Source organism: Paroedura picta, chromosome 1, assembly GCF_049243985.1.
Source record: "Paroedura picta isolate Pp20150507F chromosome 1, Ppicta_v3.0, whole genome shotgun sequence".
Lineage (NCBI taxonomy): Eukaryota > Metazoa > Chordata > Lepidosauria > Squamata > Gekkonidae > Paroedura > Paroedura picta.
The window spans coordinates 203,557,769-203,574,125 of NC_135369.1; the positions used below are offsets into that span (position 1 = coordinate 203,557,769).

Below are 16,357 nucleotides of genomic sequence, written 5' to 3' on the forward strand. Positions count from 1 at the left end.
GAGCTGGTTCTTATATACCGCTTTTCTCTACCCGAAGGAGGCTCAAAGCAGCTTACGGTTGCCTTCCCTTTCCTCTCCCCATGACAGACAACCTGTGAGGTGGGTGAGGCTGAGAGAGCCCTGATATTACTGAAGAAGAGTTGGTTCTTCTATGCCGCTTTTCTCTACCCGAAGGACGCTCAAAGCCAGGAGTAGTCAAACCGCGGCCCTCCAGATGTCCGTGGACTACAATTCCCATGAGCCCCTGCCAGCATTGACTACCCCTGCTCAAAGCGGCTTCCAGTCGCCTTCCCTTTCCTCTCCCCACAACAGACACACCCTGTGAGGTGGGCATGCCAGATTAGAAGCCCGCACTCCTAACCACTACACCAAACTGGCTCAGAGCAACACAGCTACGCACCAGAAATACTAGCTGTAATTTATGTTACTCTTAGTTAAAGATTATTTTCATGTGTATTATTGGAATTATATATAATATTATTGTTCTATTGAGGCTGGGAGGGCTGCAAATAAATAAATAAATAAATAAATAAATAAATAAATAAATAAATAAATAAATAAATAAATAAATAAATGGCATCTCACTATTGCACACCTGTTGAGGTGAGCTTTAGCCCCCAAGAGTTTTCCCTGGGGGGAACAAAAGCTCGTGGTCCTAACGGAGAAAGTGTTTCACTTCGCCTATAATCATCTTGGTAGACTGCGTTGATGTAAGATGGACGTTTCTCGGTTGGACCCCTTTTCTGGCTCTGGTTCGGGTGGATGCTGGTATCGCAGGTGGGTCTCCTCAAATCAGTGCCTTTCAAAGACCCCCAAGGATTAATTTGCAAGCGGAGCCCTCTCGAAGCGATCCTCCGCGCTGCCCCTGCCATACCTGTGGGCCAAGGTTGCTCCTCCGCCCTCCAACCCTGAGCACGGGGCGATGGAGGGCGGCGGGGGTGCGCCTGGCCTTGGGGGCGGCTTGGCGAGGCGGGACGGAGGCGGGCGCCGGGCGTCGCGTCCTTTGGGTGCCTCCTCCCCCGGCTCCTCCCCGAGTCGCCCAGTCAGTCGGCGCGGCGATGGAGGCGGCGCTGGTGGGGGGCGCCCTGGTGGCGGCGCTGCTGCTGGCCTACCTGGTCGGGCGGGTGTTGGGCCATCGCCGCCCCTGCGGCCGCCGCCCGCCGCCCTGCATCCGGGGCTGGATCCCCTGGCTGGGCGCGACGCTCCAGTTCGGCCGGGCTCCGCTGGCCTTCATCGAGCAAGCCCGGCGCCAGGTGAGCGGCCCGCGGGGCTCTGGCAGGCGCCTCTGCAGCTCGTCTCCGCCCAAGAGGCAAGAAGAAGAAGAGCTGGTTTTTACACCCCGCTTTGCGCGGCCCGAAGGCGTCCCCGAGCGGTTTACAATCGCCTTTCCTTCCTCTCCCCGCAGCAGATACCCTGGGAGGGAGGTGGGGGCCGAGAGAGCTCTGGGAGAACTGCCCAGTCAGAGCAGCTCTAACAGGACTGTGACTGGCCCGGCTGGCTGCAAGGGGGAGAGGAGGAGTGGGGAATCAAGCCTGGTTCTCCAGTTTCGAGGCCTCCGCTCTTAACCACTACGCCACGCTGGCGCTCTCAAGGCTGGTCTTTGTGAATTTCTTGCGTTGCGCCGGGGGTTGGATTGGATGACCCCCTGGGGATCCCTTCCCACTTGGTCTGCCTATGTTTGTACAGTCACATGGCCGATTATGTCCCTGCTTCAAAGCAAATCACTCTTGCTCTATCCTGTGCCTTCCTTCCTGGGGCACTCTCGGTTTCCCCCCCGGGGCGGGGGGGGGACTTTTGGGTGCTGCAGAATAGGAATGTGGTGCAGAACCAGTCGTGGCAGAGAGTGCATCTGCAGCAGTGCAATCTGGAAGTAAGCCCCGTTGAAGATTACTTAACTGCGTGCTAACTCCTGGATATCTCTGCCCCCCCCCCCTGACGTTGCACTAATGTGCACTTACTTCTCTTTGTTATATTGGGACTGCTGAGAAATCAAAATCAAGCAGGCCTTTTAGTTAGTGTCTCTCAGTAGGAAAGCAAACGTCGGGGTTTTTTTTCCAGTTCTGGATATTTACTCTCCCTAATATGTGCAAGGGGAAAATCTCTCTCTCTCTCTCTCTCTTCCCCCCCCCCTCTCATGGTGACGATGTCCTGTGCTGCTAAATCACAGCCAATTTATGGTGACCCTGTTGAGTTTTCAAGGCCCAGAGACAAGCAAAGATCATGGTCAATGCCTGACTCTACGTGGCATACTTAAAAATAATCAATAAGAAACAGTCAAAGTTCGTGCTATTGAAATACGGGATTGAGGAATTTAATTGGGCTGGTGTCATTTTCCTCTCCTGGGCGTTGCTGGTTATCTTGATGTCCTCATTTCTCAATCTCCCTCTCTCTCTTGTTACATTATATATATATATATATATATATATATATATATATATATATATATATATATATATATATATATATATATATATATATATATATATATATATATATATATATATATATATATATATATATATATATATATATATATATATATATATATATATATATATATATATATATATATATATATATATATCACACACACACACACATACACACACACACATCTTTCCCGTAGAATCAGGGGTGTGAACAAACTTTACTGCTTCTTCACATACTGTACCCGAACATGCCTCTGGAAGTTTTGAGGGTTGTGGTTTGGCCCCACGCAAGTAGAAATTCAATCGTTGGCAGTTCATTAAAAAATGGAGGAGACTTTTTAATTGACAGTTGTTAAGTTACGTGTTTTGTGTGTTTTTTAGATCCATGGGCATATAGCATTGCACATTTTGAAGAGTTGCATCTGATGAATATTTATCACCACTTACTCCATGGGTGAACGTCTTAGTTTACCCTATTTACATACATTTCACATTAAATTAAAAATAAATTGGTTACTTTAATAGATAATTCCCCCTTTTCCCCTTCTTTAATCTTAGATATATTCTGCATATTATGAGTTTTGTACATGCCTTTGTTTAATGTATGGTATCCACTGAGGAAGGCTTTTAGACTAAATGCACTTGGTTATAGTATTAGGTTATAATTTATACCTTTTTTACGTGTATTTATATATTTGGACATTTGTATACGAGGCATAGGTGCTTATATGCAGTGCAATATGAATGTTTTTTTAAATGATATTTAAACACTTTGGATTGAATAATTAAATCTATCAATCCTTTAATGGCATATAAATTAAATGTATGATATTCTCTCCGTTAGCATAGTGTGCTTAGCTGTACTCTAGCTTCTGTCTTCTCTTTCTTGACCTAACCTTTTATGATTCTGAGTAGACATAGTATCATATTATCATAGAGTTGGAAGGGACCTCCTGGGTCATCTAGTCCAACCCCCTGCACTATGCAGGACACGCCCAACCCTTTCACTCATCCACTCTAACCTGCCACCCCCTTGAACCTTCACAGAGTCAGCCTCTCCATCAGATGGCTATCCAGCCTCTGTTTAAAAATCTCCAAAGATGGAGAACCCACCACCTCCTGAGGAAGCCTGTTCCACTGAGAAACCGCTCTAACTGTCAGGAACTTCTTCCGGATGTTTAGACGGAATTTATTTTGAATTATTTTCATCCCATTGGTTCTGGTCCTCTGGGGGCAAGATAGAACAACTCTGCTCCATCCTCTACATGGCAGCCTTTTAAATACCTGAACATGGTTATCTGTTACCTTTTGGGGATAGCTTTCTACATTTACTCCGAAATATGTTGATTTACTCCCAAAGGCTCCCCCTTAAAAAGCTGTAACGTACATAACATGCATGACACCGTGGTGCGTTGAAAACATGAACCATGTTCTCATTTGCGCAGAAAAGAAATGTTTCGAAAGCACCCGAGACGGTTGTGAATCCGGAATGTCAATGAATTTCAGTGGCATTCAGGTCATGTCAAGGGGAGGGTGGCCAGCTGGACGCCAGCACTTCAGTCCTGCTGTTGGTTTCTTAGCAACTGAGGAAACTGGCCCTCTGCTCCAGAGCAATTCCTTTAGATCAGGGGTAGTCAAACTGCGGCCCTCCAGATGTCCATGGACTACAATTCCCACGAGCCCCTGCCAGCGAATGCTGGCAGGGGCTCGTGGGAATTGTTGTCCATGGACATCTGGAGGGCCGCAGTTTGACTACTCCTGCTTTAGATGCACCCTGGCATTTGACCAAGCCTCAAAAAAGGATACTGAAGTTCATGCCAGCTTTCTAAGGCGATTCCTTAAGGGGCCACAAGTGTGATGAGGAAAGGGATGAGACACACACACACACACACACACACAGAGTTTTAGGCTAGCAATTAAAGGTCCCAGCATAGTCCAGCTTTACTGAAGAGGTTCCCAAGGGTTTATTGCAGGGGTGGACAAAATATGGCTTTCCAGATGCCCGTGGACTACATTTCCAATGACCCCCTGCCAATGTCCTGTCAGGGGCTCATGGGAATTGTAGTCCATGGACACCTGGAGAGCCGCAGTTTGGCCACCTCTGTTATTGCCTGACCTGAAACAACTTTATGGTCTCCAGGCCTTCCTTCGGAAGCTGGAGTCTGACTGGAGTGCAGTCTTTGATGTTTGCATTAAAATGTGGCTATAATATACTATTTACCTTTAATCCAACATCTTTGTGCGTTGCAGTATGGACTGGTATTCACGGTGTATATGCTGGGCAAGCGGTACACATTTGTTACGGGGGAAGAAGGATGCCAAGTCTTCTGCACAATTAAAGATGCGGACTTCGAGCAAGCCGTACAGCAGTCCGTTGAGCGTGCAGGTAAGCAAAGAATGCTGGATTTCAGGGGAAAGCATTTGGGTTTGCTGCAGTCGATCGATTTGGGGACGTGGGCTGGGAAGCCCTGCTTTTAAGTCCTTGCTTGGTCCTGAGCCCGACCAGATAAGCTTCAAGTCAGACTAGTTATGGCTTTGCAGCCTCACCGATCTCACAGCGATGGGGAGGAGAGCAGCCAAGCCCACGACCCCGGCTTCCTTGAGAAGACATGGTGCATCTGAGCAAAGTCTTCTGAATGCACCACCCTACAATTGGATAAAAGCTGTCAGGTGACTGAACTGATTACGAGTGAAGAAAGCTCTATTTATGGAACTAACAAACTGGATAGGAAAGAGAAAAGATACATCTAGCTGCCTCTTGGCCGAGAGAGTTCTAGAAGAAAAGTCCCAAGAGTTGCATTCTGCTGACAGACAAGGCCAAGAGCAGAGGTAAGGTTTCTAGGTTTGCAGTGTGGCCTGGAGTTCCCCTGGAGAAATAACTGATCTCCTGGATTGAGATTGGTTCCCTTGGAGGAAAAGGCGACTTCAGAGGGAAGATTCTAGCGGAGACCAACGAGTCTAGGGAGGGATTGAAGTCCCAGAGTGGCTACAGAGGGTTGGTGCTCTAGGACGTCCCTCTCTACCAGTGATGTAAGGTGGGGGTGGTGGGAGGGAACTGATCATGAGGTAGGAAATTAAAATGTGAATTTTGGTGGGAGAAAGCAACTTCAAAGGAAGTGGAGATTGGAGGGACTGACCTTTGATGTGGACATGCCACATTACCCCCCCCTCAGAACACCACCTATACACCTCCCCCCACCCCTGTTTGTATGTTGTAACATTGTACTGTTTATTGGTTATACAATTATAATGTTAAATGTTTACAATTATCAGTTATTATTGCACGGTTATTCAAATGTTTTATAGACTGTTCCAAGTATTGTTCTTATGTTATTATGTAAACCGCCCTGAGCCCCCAGGGAGGGCGGTATATAAATATAATAAATAAATTACAGGATTTGACATCACACCCCAAGCACCAACCCCATACCTCCTGGCATTTCCCAAGCTACAGCTTGGTAGAAGAAGAATAGTTGGTTCTTATATGCCGCTTTTTCTACCTGAAGGAGGCTCAAAGCGGCTTACAGTCGCCTTCCCTTTCTTCTCCCCACAACAGACACCCTGTGGGGTGGGTGAGGCTGAGAGAGCGCTGATATCACTGCTCGGTCAGAACAGTTTTCTCAGTGCTGTGGCGAGCCCAAGGTCACCCTGCTGGCTGCATGTGGGGAGAGTGCAGAATCGAATCTCGCATACCAGATTAGAAGTCTGCACTAATAAACCACGGCAGCAAACTGGTACAGTTCTAAGAATAATTTAAAGCCCTTTGACCTTTCATTTCTAAAGATTAGAGCACGTTTTGAGTGTACCCTGGCATGGATTATTAGTTGGAAGGAGAAGTGGGGGGAGTGAGTGTACAAGGGATCAACTAGGGAGCTTGAGAGTGGTTTAGTAGCTGATTACTAGTGCCTGTTAAACTAATAGGGGCCACTAGGTGGTGCTGTCGCAGTTTGGTATGTGCCTTGCGCTAACTTTGCGCTTGCATCAGAAAGAAAGGGCACCATGGAAAACTGGATTTGAAAAGAACAGAGAACTGAGCCACACGGGATGTCGAGTGCATTATGGGACTGGTGTGGACACAGAGCCCCTGCCAAGCTGAGATGTTATATTTTAGATTGAAAGCCTCCCCCCCAAAACCATAGAGATGTTAGAATCTATTTTAATTCTGTGAATTTATGTTAGTTTATTATAACATTAATTTAAAGATAAGATTTTAAGGTAAATGTTTTAATGGTATTGCTTTAATTTGAACTAATTTGAACTTTTGCAGAGGGATTGTATTGAACTATAAAATGCAATCCGCTCTGACTTCTCAAAGATAGGACAGACTATAAATGAGAGAGAGAGAAAGAGTTTGGCTTTCCACAAAGGTCAGTAGGCTCACTGCCAGCTGCCTGTTTCCTTTGTCCGGTACCTTTTGATGTCATACAAGAGTATAAGAAGGACGGTCTAATAATTAAACCAAACAGAGAGAAACAGACCTGTCCAATGGCAATACAATAGATATATTCATAAAAGAAAGAAAAGTGTCCTTTTTTGTACTTTTCCTTATATGTTTATTCTGTAGGACTTCTGTCAAAACGGAATCTAGGTAATATCCGTTTTCAGTGAGATTCTTTCATCAGTGACAAGTCCTCTGAGTCTTCAATATTTTTATCAATTTTATAGGTATCAAGAATTTAAACCTTAAATATATATATGTAATATATATATATATATATATATATATATATATATATATATATATATATATATATATATATATATATATATATATATATATATAATAATAATATAATACTGGCCACAGGCTCACATAGGTATGGGGATACTGGTCTGTATTGACACGTTGCGGGAGCCTGTTGCGGGGAGAGGAAGGAAAATCGATTGTAAGCTGCTATGAGAGGCCTTCAAGTAGTGAAAAGCAGAGTATAAAACCCAACTCTTCTTCTTAAATCTGTTTTGAGGAGTTTTCAATAGCTGCAGTATGAACATTTGTTGCTGGCAGCTTGAAAACAAGGGTCACCGTCTTGGCGGGTTGCATTTCTGCTCCAGTCCTCACCAGTGACGAACTTTGTGTATTAGGCACTCAGGGCAGATAATTTTGCAACACTCCCCTTCCTCTATGTGTTTTGTTCTCTTTGGCTGTCAAGTGACACCTGACTTACAGTCACCCTGTAAGTAAGAGGTGGTTTGCCATTGCCTGCCTCCACATCGACCCTGCTTCCTTTTTGAGATCTGATAAGATCAGGCTGGGCTGGATCTCTCCAGGTCAGGGTCCGTCCTCAGGAATAATTGTGAAAGAAAACATGGGATAACAGTGGCCAGTAAACAGGGCTGAATCTGCACTCATTTTGTTTATTCCGTTGTGAATCCTGCTGAATTCAGATTGATTTGAACTCGAGTCTTCCTCTATCCCCACCCCCACTGAACAGAAAGTGTTCTTCATGTGATTAGGAAAGCTCAGAAGGGGGGGGGTGGAGCCAAGCACAGCAGGAGCCTCTTTTTTCCTTGATCGGGGTGGGGGGAGATGACTGGAGACAGCAGAGGAGAGGGAATAAATCCAAGAGGAAAATCTCTGCTGAGAGAAGTTAGGGCTTCCCCTTTAAGGGAAGCCTTGCAACCTGGGAACAAGGAAGCCTTTGAACTGACGCCCTGGCCAATCAGGGCGTTTCTATAGCGGAGGCTCGGCAGCAAGTTAGTTCGAGGAAATGCAGAGAGCTGCACCTTTACGCATGCTGATTTTTCAAATATCGAGGTTTATATCTACTCCAGGATATTGTGGGGGAAAGGTAGGGGGAAACATGCTTGGTGCAGAGGGAAAATTTAAATCGCCCAAAATCAAAATGGAAATTGTATTCAGTGTAGATGGCAGGGACTGAATCGACCTGGGATTGGAATAAAAGCTCCAGGCAGATTCAGCCCAGGTTTGGGTGGGCAGCCATGCTGGCCTGAAGCAGAAGAACCAAGTTTGGTCTTAAAGGTGCCACTGGACTCAAACTGTTTCAGTGTCCAGAAAAGAAACTTTGTATATGCCTACATGGAGTCTGGCAATGGCAAGCAAACCTCTCTTGCCCTGAAAACCCTACAGCATTGCTAGAAGTCAGCTGTGACTTGACAGCAAAATAAATTTTAAAATCCACCATGCCAGTCATGTTCCGAACAAGCACTTGTGAGAGCTTCTGTTCTCCATTTTGAAACCCAAGAGTCTGTCACCCAAAACACCTCCCAGGCACTTTTAGAGCTAGGAATCTGCCTTTGTACTTTGTACTTTTACTAACTAACACTGACCAAATGAACAAAATAGTGATTGCACGTTTCACCAGACAGGGTGTTAAGAGACACACTGCCTCCTAAAGAAGGGTGCCCCCGTTCTCCATTGTTTCCAAAGGTCAAAAGTCAAACCAGGGAATACTCTGAAGTAGAAACTGAAGGGAGGGCCTTTTTACAAGCCCAGCAGAACCAGTGTAATGTACAGAGCACCAAACAGTACGTGTGCTATCACAGAGTACCCAGCACAATCCAGTGTCATTGTGGCAATACACAAGCACAAAATCACAGTCCATGCAAGGGGGGTGCCCAGCAGAACCAGTGCAATTTATAGTGCCCAGCAAACCCTTCTGTTCAAAATATTAACAAAGCATTGCTACTATACTGCTCATAAATACATTCTGTCACCAATAGGATAGGAATGAAAAAGCCTTGAGATCAAGAAGTGAAAATAAGAGTGGGGGGGGGGAATGACACAGAAAAATTCAGTTAAGGGAGACACAAATGAACAAGAAACATGTTGAAAATAAGCCTTTAGGCAAGTTAAGTGGCTTTCCCATTAAACAGCCACAAGTCAGAGAAAGGCTCCTTAGGCTGTAGTGAGGCTACTTGGAGAATACTAAGATCCACTACTTTATCTGCGGCGTCAAAGTCAAACAGGGAATCATCACTTCCCAGAATATTCTTTTGTATGTGAACTGGACTCCTTGGAAGTGAGCACAGAAAGGTCCTCACCCTTTTGGAAACCATCATGCGGCAAGTATGAGGAAGATGTCTCGCTTCCAGGCATGGAATTCCGGACACCAACTCCACTGGGTGTGCTAGACCAGTGGTCCCCAACCTTTTTATCACCGGGGACCACTCAACGCCCTTTACTGAGGCCCGGTGTGGGGGGGGGTAGTTTACTCCTCTTCTCTCAACCACTGCCCTAACGCTCTCTGATCGCTATGGCAATATTTAAACATCCCTTCAAAATAAGATACAGACACGCCACAACAATGAACATAAGGAACATTTTATTTTCATGGAAATTTTAACTCATGACAATGACAAATCAATGGGAACCCTGAGCTTGTTTCTCTGCAACGAGATAGTCCCATCTGGGAGTGATGGGAGACAATGACACCCGAAGTGTGTTGTAAAGGGCCGGGGGGATGAAGTAAAGGGCCGGGGGGGGGGGAGAAGGCGTCCTTTGGGGCCCACCTCCAATTAGTCGAAGGACCACATGTGGTCCGCGGCCCACAGGTTGGGGATCGCTATGCTAGACCACTAAAGGAAGGGCCAGCCCGAGTTCCAGGGCATGACCAAGCCATGTTTTCTCCAATGGATATCAGGAAAAGAGGGACAGGAAGGAGTGAAGAAATCAGAGGAAGGATGTGGGTGGAGGTTAACATGCATGAAGCAAGGGAAGGAAGTTTAAGAGGGGGAGACAGGCAAATAGGAGAGTGATGGGAGAGAGAGACTCCAGCTGGACAGCCAGAGAAGGAGCTTGCAGGGAGGAAGTCCAGAAGGAGAAGAAAGATGGGCCAGTAGAAGCTGGCTGCCCGACGGGAGGCAGCTGGCACAGATGAGGGGAACTGTGAGCTTGTGAATTAATTTGAATAAAAGCTACAGAAAGTCAAACCTGGGCGAGAAGACTTTGTTGCCATGGAGGAAGCGGGGCTTCCCATGCCCCATTCCCTGGACCAGGGGTAGTCAAACTGTGGCCCTCCAGATGTCCATGGACTACAATTGTGGAAGGCCGCAGTTTGACTACCCCTGCCCTGGACAAACTGATTCTGCACACATTGCAGAATGCATTTGCAATCTGCTTTTGCAGCTGGATTTCCCTGTGCGGAGCAGGAAAATCTATGTCTGAAGCGCGTTGGAAACGCATGATCCAGCGTGTGCGGAATGTGTGCCCCCAGTTTCTAGATGTTCCTGAATTTGAAAGCTGATTCTGATTAGATTTTTTCTTTTCTTTTTTCAAAGCTTCGATTCCCAAGGACATCTTTTATCAGAATAGGTTCAAAATCTATATGTCGATGAAGGGAAGATTGTCGACCTTGAACCTGCCCCTGCTAACTGGGACTATCTGTGCGGAAGTGCAAGAATACATGCAGGACTTAGGGGCAGAGGGAATCAAGAGTCTCCTTGACCTGGTAAGGTAGGTGAATTTTCCTGCCCAGGAAGGAACAGGCCATGTCTCGATGCTTTTAATGAAAGGAAGATTTCAAGGACAAATAACAATTAGGTCTAAATGGTAAGAGTCAGCATGGTATTGTGGTTAAAGACAGTGGCCTCTAATCTGGAGAACTGGGTTTGATTCCCCACTCCTCCTCCATAGGCAGCCAGCTGGGGAACCCTTCCTTCCCTTGTCATTTTCTTATTCCCAAAAGCTATTCCTAAACTGTTTTCTATTCTTGCCATGGGAAATTTTAGGTACTCATGTGTGGTTGTGTTTGTGTGTGTGTATACCTTACTTCCAGTAAGGTAAAAGCAGTTCAGGTGTGGTTTTTTCATGTGAGAAAAAACGAAGGATGTGGATTCTTATAACTAGGATGTTTTAAAATTTTATTTTAATTATCAGTGATTTATAATGTACTTTGTAAATGCCAGATGTTTTAATGTACTTTGTAATTTGATTACTGGTCTAGTACCATAATAATAATGAAGAAAGGGAGGGAAGGATTAAAGTCCCCCCTCCCCACTGCTCTCCAGATAAGCCAGACCTAGTAGCCAGCTTGGTGTAGTGGTTAGGAGTGTGGACTTCTAATCTGGCGAGCCGAGTTTGATTCCGCGCTCCCCCACAGGCAACCAGCTGGGTGACCTTGGGCTCGCCACAGCACTGATAAATCTGTTCTGACCGAGCAGGAATATCAGGGTTCTCTCAGGCTCACACACCTCACAGGGGGTCTGTTGAGGGGAGAGGAGCCGCTTTGAGACTCCTCCGGGTAGAGAAAAGCGGCATCTAAGAACCAACTCTTCTTCTTCTTCTTCTTTTAAATTCACAAAGGAATAATATGTTCTAAACATGGAAGAAATAAGCAGTTGAGCCCGGAGATCTTTTAAAACTGGGCATGGTAAGGACTCATCTCGGGACTTCCTGCATACCAAGCTACCAAGCAATGACCTCTCCTTGAAAGAAGGGCCCAAGTGATCTCTTCCAGTTGGATGCCTGGAAGGCTTGGGTCTCCCACCAAGTCCAGAAGCTACCCTGAGCCTTGTGGACAACATTAAAATCATTTGCGTGAACCAGTTAAAAGCCTATCATGAAACTGAGGATTAGAATCAGGAAGTCAGTGCCAGTTCAGCACACCCAGAGATCAGGAATAATTTGTTTCCATGCTGGGCCTTCTGGGTCGGTGTAAAAACCAGAGATTGTTTGTTGCGATCTCCCATTGAGCTGCTCTCCTCTGGCATTGGAAGGTGTGACTTCTGGGACAGAAAGGGAATGGTGCTCTTCCATGGAGCATCAGTGGTTACTCAAAACCAGGGGTAGTCAAACTGCCGTCCTCCAGATGTCCATGGACTACAATTCCCATGAGCCCCTGCCAGCATTCGCTGGCAGGGGCTCATGGGAATTGTAGTCCATGGACATCTGGAGGGCCGCAGTTTGACTACCCCTGCTCAATACCACTAAAAATTGATCCGTTAGGTTCCTAGTTTTGTATCTCTTGCCCGAGCCCAACAACTGAATGTCGCCGAGTGGATCCGCCATTTAATTTTGGTCTCCAATCCTTGTTTCTTTTTTTGCTGCAGGGATATCATGTTCCCCACAACAGCGAGCATCCTGTTTGGAAAAGACATCTTCCTGAAAACCAAAAACAATATGAAGGAGTTACAAGAGCACTTTCGGGTCTACGATGATGATTTCGAATATGCCACCCAGCTGCCTGAATGTTTTCTGAAGTAAAGCAGTAGGAATCTCTGTCTTACTATCCAGTTGGTTCTCTGTTACAGTGTTTTGGCTTTCTGAGATTATTCGTTTATCTTACGGCCAGGAGATCTGCGTCTTGTCTGGCAGCCAGGCAAGGGATGTTCGGAGCTGGTTTGCCATTGCCTGCCTCCGTGAGAGCCAGTTTGGTGTCGTGGTTAGGAGTGCGGACTTCTAATCTGGCATGCCGGGTTCGATTCTGCACTCCCCCACATGCAGCCAGCTGGGTGACCTTGGGCTTGCCACGGCACTGATAAAACTGTTCTGGCTGTTCTGGCTGAGCAGTGATATTAGGGCTCTCTCAGCCTCACCCACCCCACAGGGTGTCTGTTGTGGGGAGAGGAAAGGGAAGGCGACTGTAAGCCGCTTTGAGACTCCTTTGGGTAGGAAAAAGCGGCATATAAGAACCAACTCTTCTTCTTCTTCTTCTTCTGCCACTACGTTTGTGTGTGTGAGGAGAGACACACCTCTGTGTAAGACACCTGCTGCAGAATCCTGGCCAGTGGCAAAGAATTCTGCCATCCATTGGAAGGTGCTTGTTCAGTTTGTCTGTGGCCACGCTTTGTGGACCTCCTGGGTGCCCTGCTTGATACACAAGTGCCCACGAAAATTCTCAATAGGTACTGTATAGTTGCAGAGCATGGTGTAGTGGTTGAGAGCAGCAGAACCGGGTTTGATTCCCCACTCCAGCTCCTCATGCAGCCAGGCAGGTGACCTTGGCCAGTCACAGTTCTCTCAGAGCTCTCTTAGCCTCACCTTCTTCACAATGTGTCTGTTGTGAGGAGGGGAAACGGGGGCGATTGTAGAATCATAGAATCATAGAGTTGGAAGGGGCCATACAGGCCATCTAGTCCAACCCCCTGCTCAACGCAGGATCAGCCCTAAGCATCCCAAAGCATCCAAGAAAAGTGTGTATCCAACCTTTGCCTGAAGACGGCCAGTGAGGGGGAGCTCACCACCTCCTTAGGCAGCCTATTCCACTGCTGAACTAAGCCACTTTGAGACTCCTTTGGGTAATAAAAAGCAAAGTACAAAACCCAATGGTTGTTTTTCTGCCCAATGCAAAACATACTTTCCCTTTCTCATTTGATGTGCTGGATTCCACCCAACATTTCAGGGGCATCGGTTGGACTCTGGCTTTCTGGTTTGTGCAAGTGGTGATGGATTAGCTGGTTGTGTAATGCAGAGAGGGTAAGAATTCAGAACTGGGGGGAGGGGGGGCAGGATGCAGTGAATGGCAGACTAAACCATGCTGAGGGCAGTCTTGACCCCAAAGCAAAACAAAGGGCCATTGTCAGAGTGGGCGAGTGGGGCAGTTACTTGAGCACAAGGAGGCAGCCAAGGCATGGTACGGTGCTGCCTGCATGTTCTGTGAGTGTGTTCATGTGCAAAACAGAGAGAGAGAGAGAGGCAGGCAGGCAGGCAGGCAGAGAGGTGCTGCCCCTGTGGGGAAGGGCTGCGTCTCAGTGGCATGCAGAAGGCCCCAAGTTCAATTTGCAGCATCTCCAGTTAAGTATCAGCTCGTAGGTGATGCAAAAAGAGTTTATCAGTCTGGGTAGGCAGTACTGACACTGACGGCCCAAGGGTCTGATCAGTATATGGCAGGGGCAGCCCAGCTGTAGCTGTAGCTCTCCAGATGCAATTGTAATCCATGGAGATTTGGAGATCCACAGTTTGGCCACCCTTGGTATATGGCATCTTCGTGTGTTCATATGTGTGCATGTTCAAGAATGTGAGAGGTGCATCTGTATGCCTGTGCAAGAGAATTCACATTGCTTGTTCATCCATGCCGCCAGTCAGCCAGCATGGCGTTGTGGTTCAGAGCCAGATTTGATTCCCCACTCCTCTGCATGCAGCCAGCTGGGTGAGTCTGCACTCATCACTGCCCTCTGTGAATTTTTCTTTAAGCTAAGGGTGTTTTGATCTTAAAATAGGGGTTCCCATCCTTTTTGAGCCTATGGACACCATTGGAATTCCGATGCAGAGGAGTGCGTGCAGCCCCAAAATGGCTGCCAAAGGGGGCGGAGCCAACCTTAAAATGGCAGCCAGAGCTTAGCTTCAGTCACACAGGGAGGATCCTTTTGTTGTGATGGCAGCTGCTGCCAAAGAAACGTTTTACAAATCTGCACAGCCAATTAAATCTCCATGGCCAATAAGAAGCCTCGCTGGGCAGACATCTCACTCGACCCAACCCGCTTTCTAGGAACTTTTGCCAGCAGCTCCCAGAAAGGTTTTGACGGGCACTACATTAGGGACCCTGTTATAGAATATTTAGTGGTGCTCAGTGGATGTGTGTCTGATGTAGTGGTTAGGAATGCAGACTTCTAATCTGGCAAGCCGGGTTTGATTCCCCACTACCTCACATGAAGCCAGCTGGGTGATCTTGGGCTCGCCACAGCACTGATAAAACTGTTCTGACCGAGCAGTGATATCAGTGCTCTCTCAGCCTCACCCACCCCACAAGGTGTCTGTTGTGGGGAGAGGAAAGGGAAGGCGAATGTAAGCCGCTTTGAGACTCCTTCAGGGAGAGAACGGCATATATGAACCAACTCTTCTTCTTCTAATTTTAAAAGGAGCCTAATGCCTGAAAAACCAGGGAGGGAAAGCTGAGCCATGAGGCTCAATGCATGGCTGTGCATCACAGAACTTCTCAATAAGTCCTTGCTAAAGGCTCGGCTTCCAAGGAACACAAGGTTGGATTTCATTCAGTAATTTTGAACCTCACTGGCAAAAGTAAGTATACGGCATCTAGGCAGATTATAAATCATCTCTTCCAGTGCCACTCCATGTAAATACTGATAGACAGACAGACAGAGAGAGCTGGGAGAGGGAGAGCTAGATGGATGGAGGAAGGAGGGAGGGAGGGAGGGAGGGAGGGAGGGAGGGAGGGAGGGAGGGAGGAAGGAAGGAAGGAAGGAAGGAAGGAAGGAAGGAAGGAAGGAAGGAAGGAAGGAAGTGGGTGGGTGGGTGGGTGGGTGGGTGGATGGATGGATGGATGGATGGATGGATGGATTGGGAGAACGGGAAATATGGATGGATGGGTAGATGGATAGATAGGTAGATGATAGGTGATGGATGGATAGAGGAGGAAGAGAGGGAGAGATGGATTGATGGATAGGGAGATGACTGACAGATAGGTAGATAGAGGATGGATGGATAGACAGGCAGGCAGGCAGGCAGGCTTTGTACTTCAGACCTATGTGTCTGTACACTGCTGGTGTTGCTCCTTGCCAGAGTTTGAGCACCCCTTCCTCTTGGGCTATCCCAGCTGCCGTCCGCAGCATCCCACGGTAAGGGATCGTTCTCCTTCCTCCATCACGGTCACGTGCAGCAGCTTCTCCTTGGATCTGCAGCCGGGTCTTTGTGAGGTCCAGAGGGAAAGTCACTAAATGGAATAACCGAGAAGAGATAGGAACCAGTGGTTGTTTGACATAAAACCTGCCAGTGAAGACTGGTCAGCTGACATTAAATGCCCCGGCCCCCAGTGCAAAGCTGGCCATGAAGTCCCAGCATCAGCATGTTTTACTCTCTCTGACTGCTCCAGACCATCTTTGGCCTTGTAGGGAGTCAGGTTTATGTGAGCCTTCTGGGACTCTAATCCTGTGCACGCTTACTCGGGAGTAAGAACTCCTGAAGCCAGTGGAACTTGGTGGTGGAAAAGGCTGTCAATCCACGGCTGACTTATGGCAACCCTGTAGGGCAGTGGTCCCCAACCTTTTTGAGGCTGGGGACCGGCAGGGCAACT

The 16,357-nt window shown here is 47.2% G+C and overlaps 1 protein-coding gene across 1 annotated transcript; it reads left to right on the forward strand.

The window, feature by feature from the left end:
• Nucleotides 1–923: 923 nt before the first annotated feature.
• LOC143827563 (24-hydroxycholesterol 7-alpha-hydroxylase-like) lies at nucleotides 924–15,449 on the forward strand. The gene is made up of 5 exons (XM_077317226.1): nucleotides 924–1,253; nucleotides 4,680–4,815; nucleotides 10,668–10,842; nucleotides 12,438–12,587; nucleotides 15,186–15,449. The coding sequence occupies exons 1-5, from the start codon at nucleotides 1,059–1,061 to the stop codon at nucleotides 15,220–15,222; spliced, it is 693 nt and encodes a 230-aa protein (XP_077173341.1). The 5' UTR covers nucleotides 924–1,058; the 3' UTR covers nucleotides 15,223–15,449.
• Nucleotides 15,450–16,357: the final 908 nt, after the last annotated feature.

Excerpts from the sequence above, each read along its gene's own strand:
- LOC143827563 (XM_077317226.1), top strand. The coding sequence starts at position 1,059 with ATGGAGGCGGCGCTGGTGGGGGGCGCCCTGGTGGCGGCGCTGCTGCTG. Across the intron at positions 4,816-10,667 it reads GCAGTCCGTTGAGCGTGCAG|CTTCGATTCCCAAGGACATC; the intron begins GTAAGCAAAGAA and ends CTTTTTTCAAAG. Across the intron at positions 12,588-15,185 it reads CTGCCTGAATGTTTTCTGAA|GAGCCTAATGCCTGAAAAAC; the intron begins GTAAAGCAGTAG and ends TAATTTTAAAAG.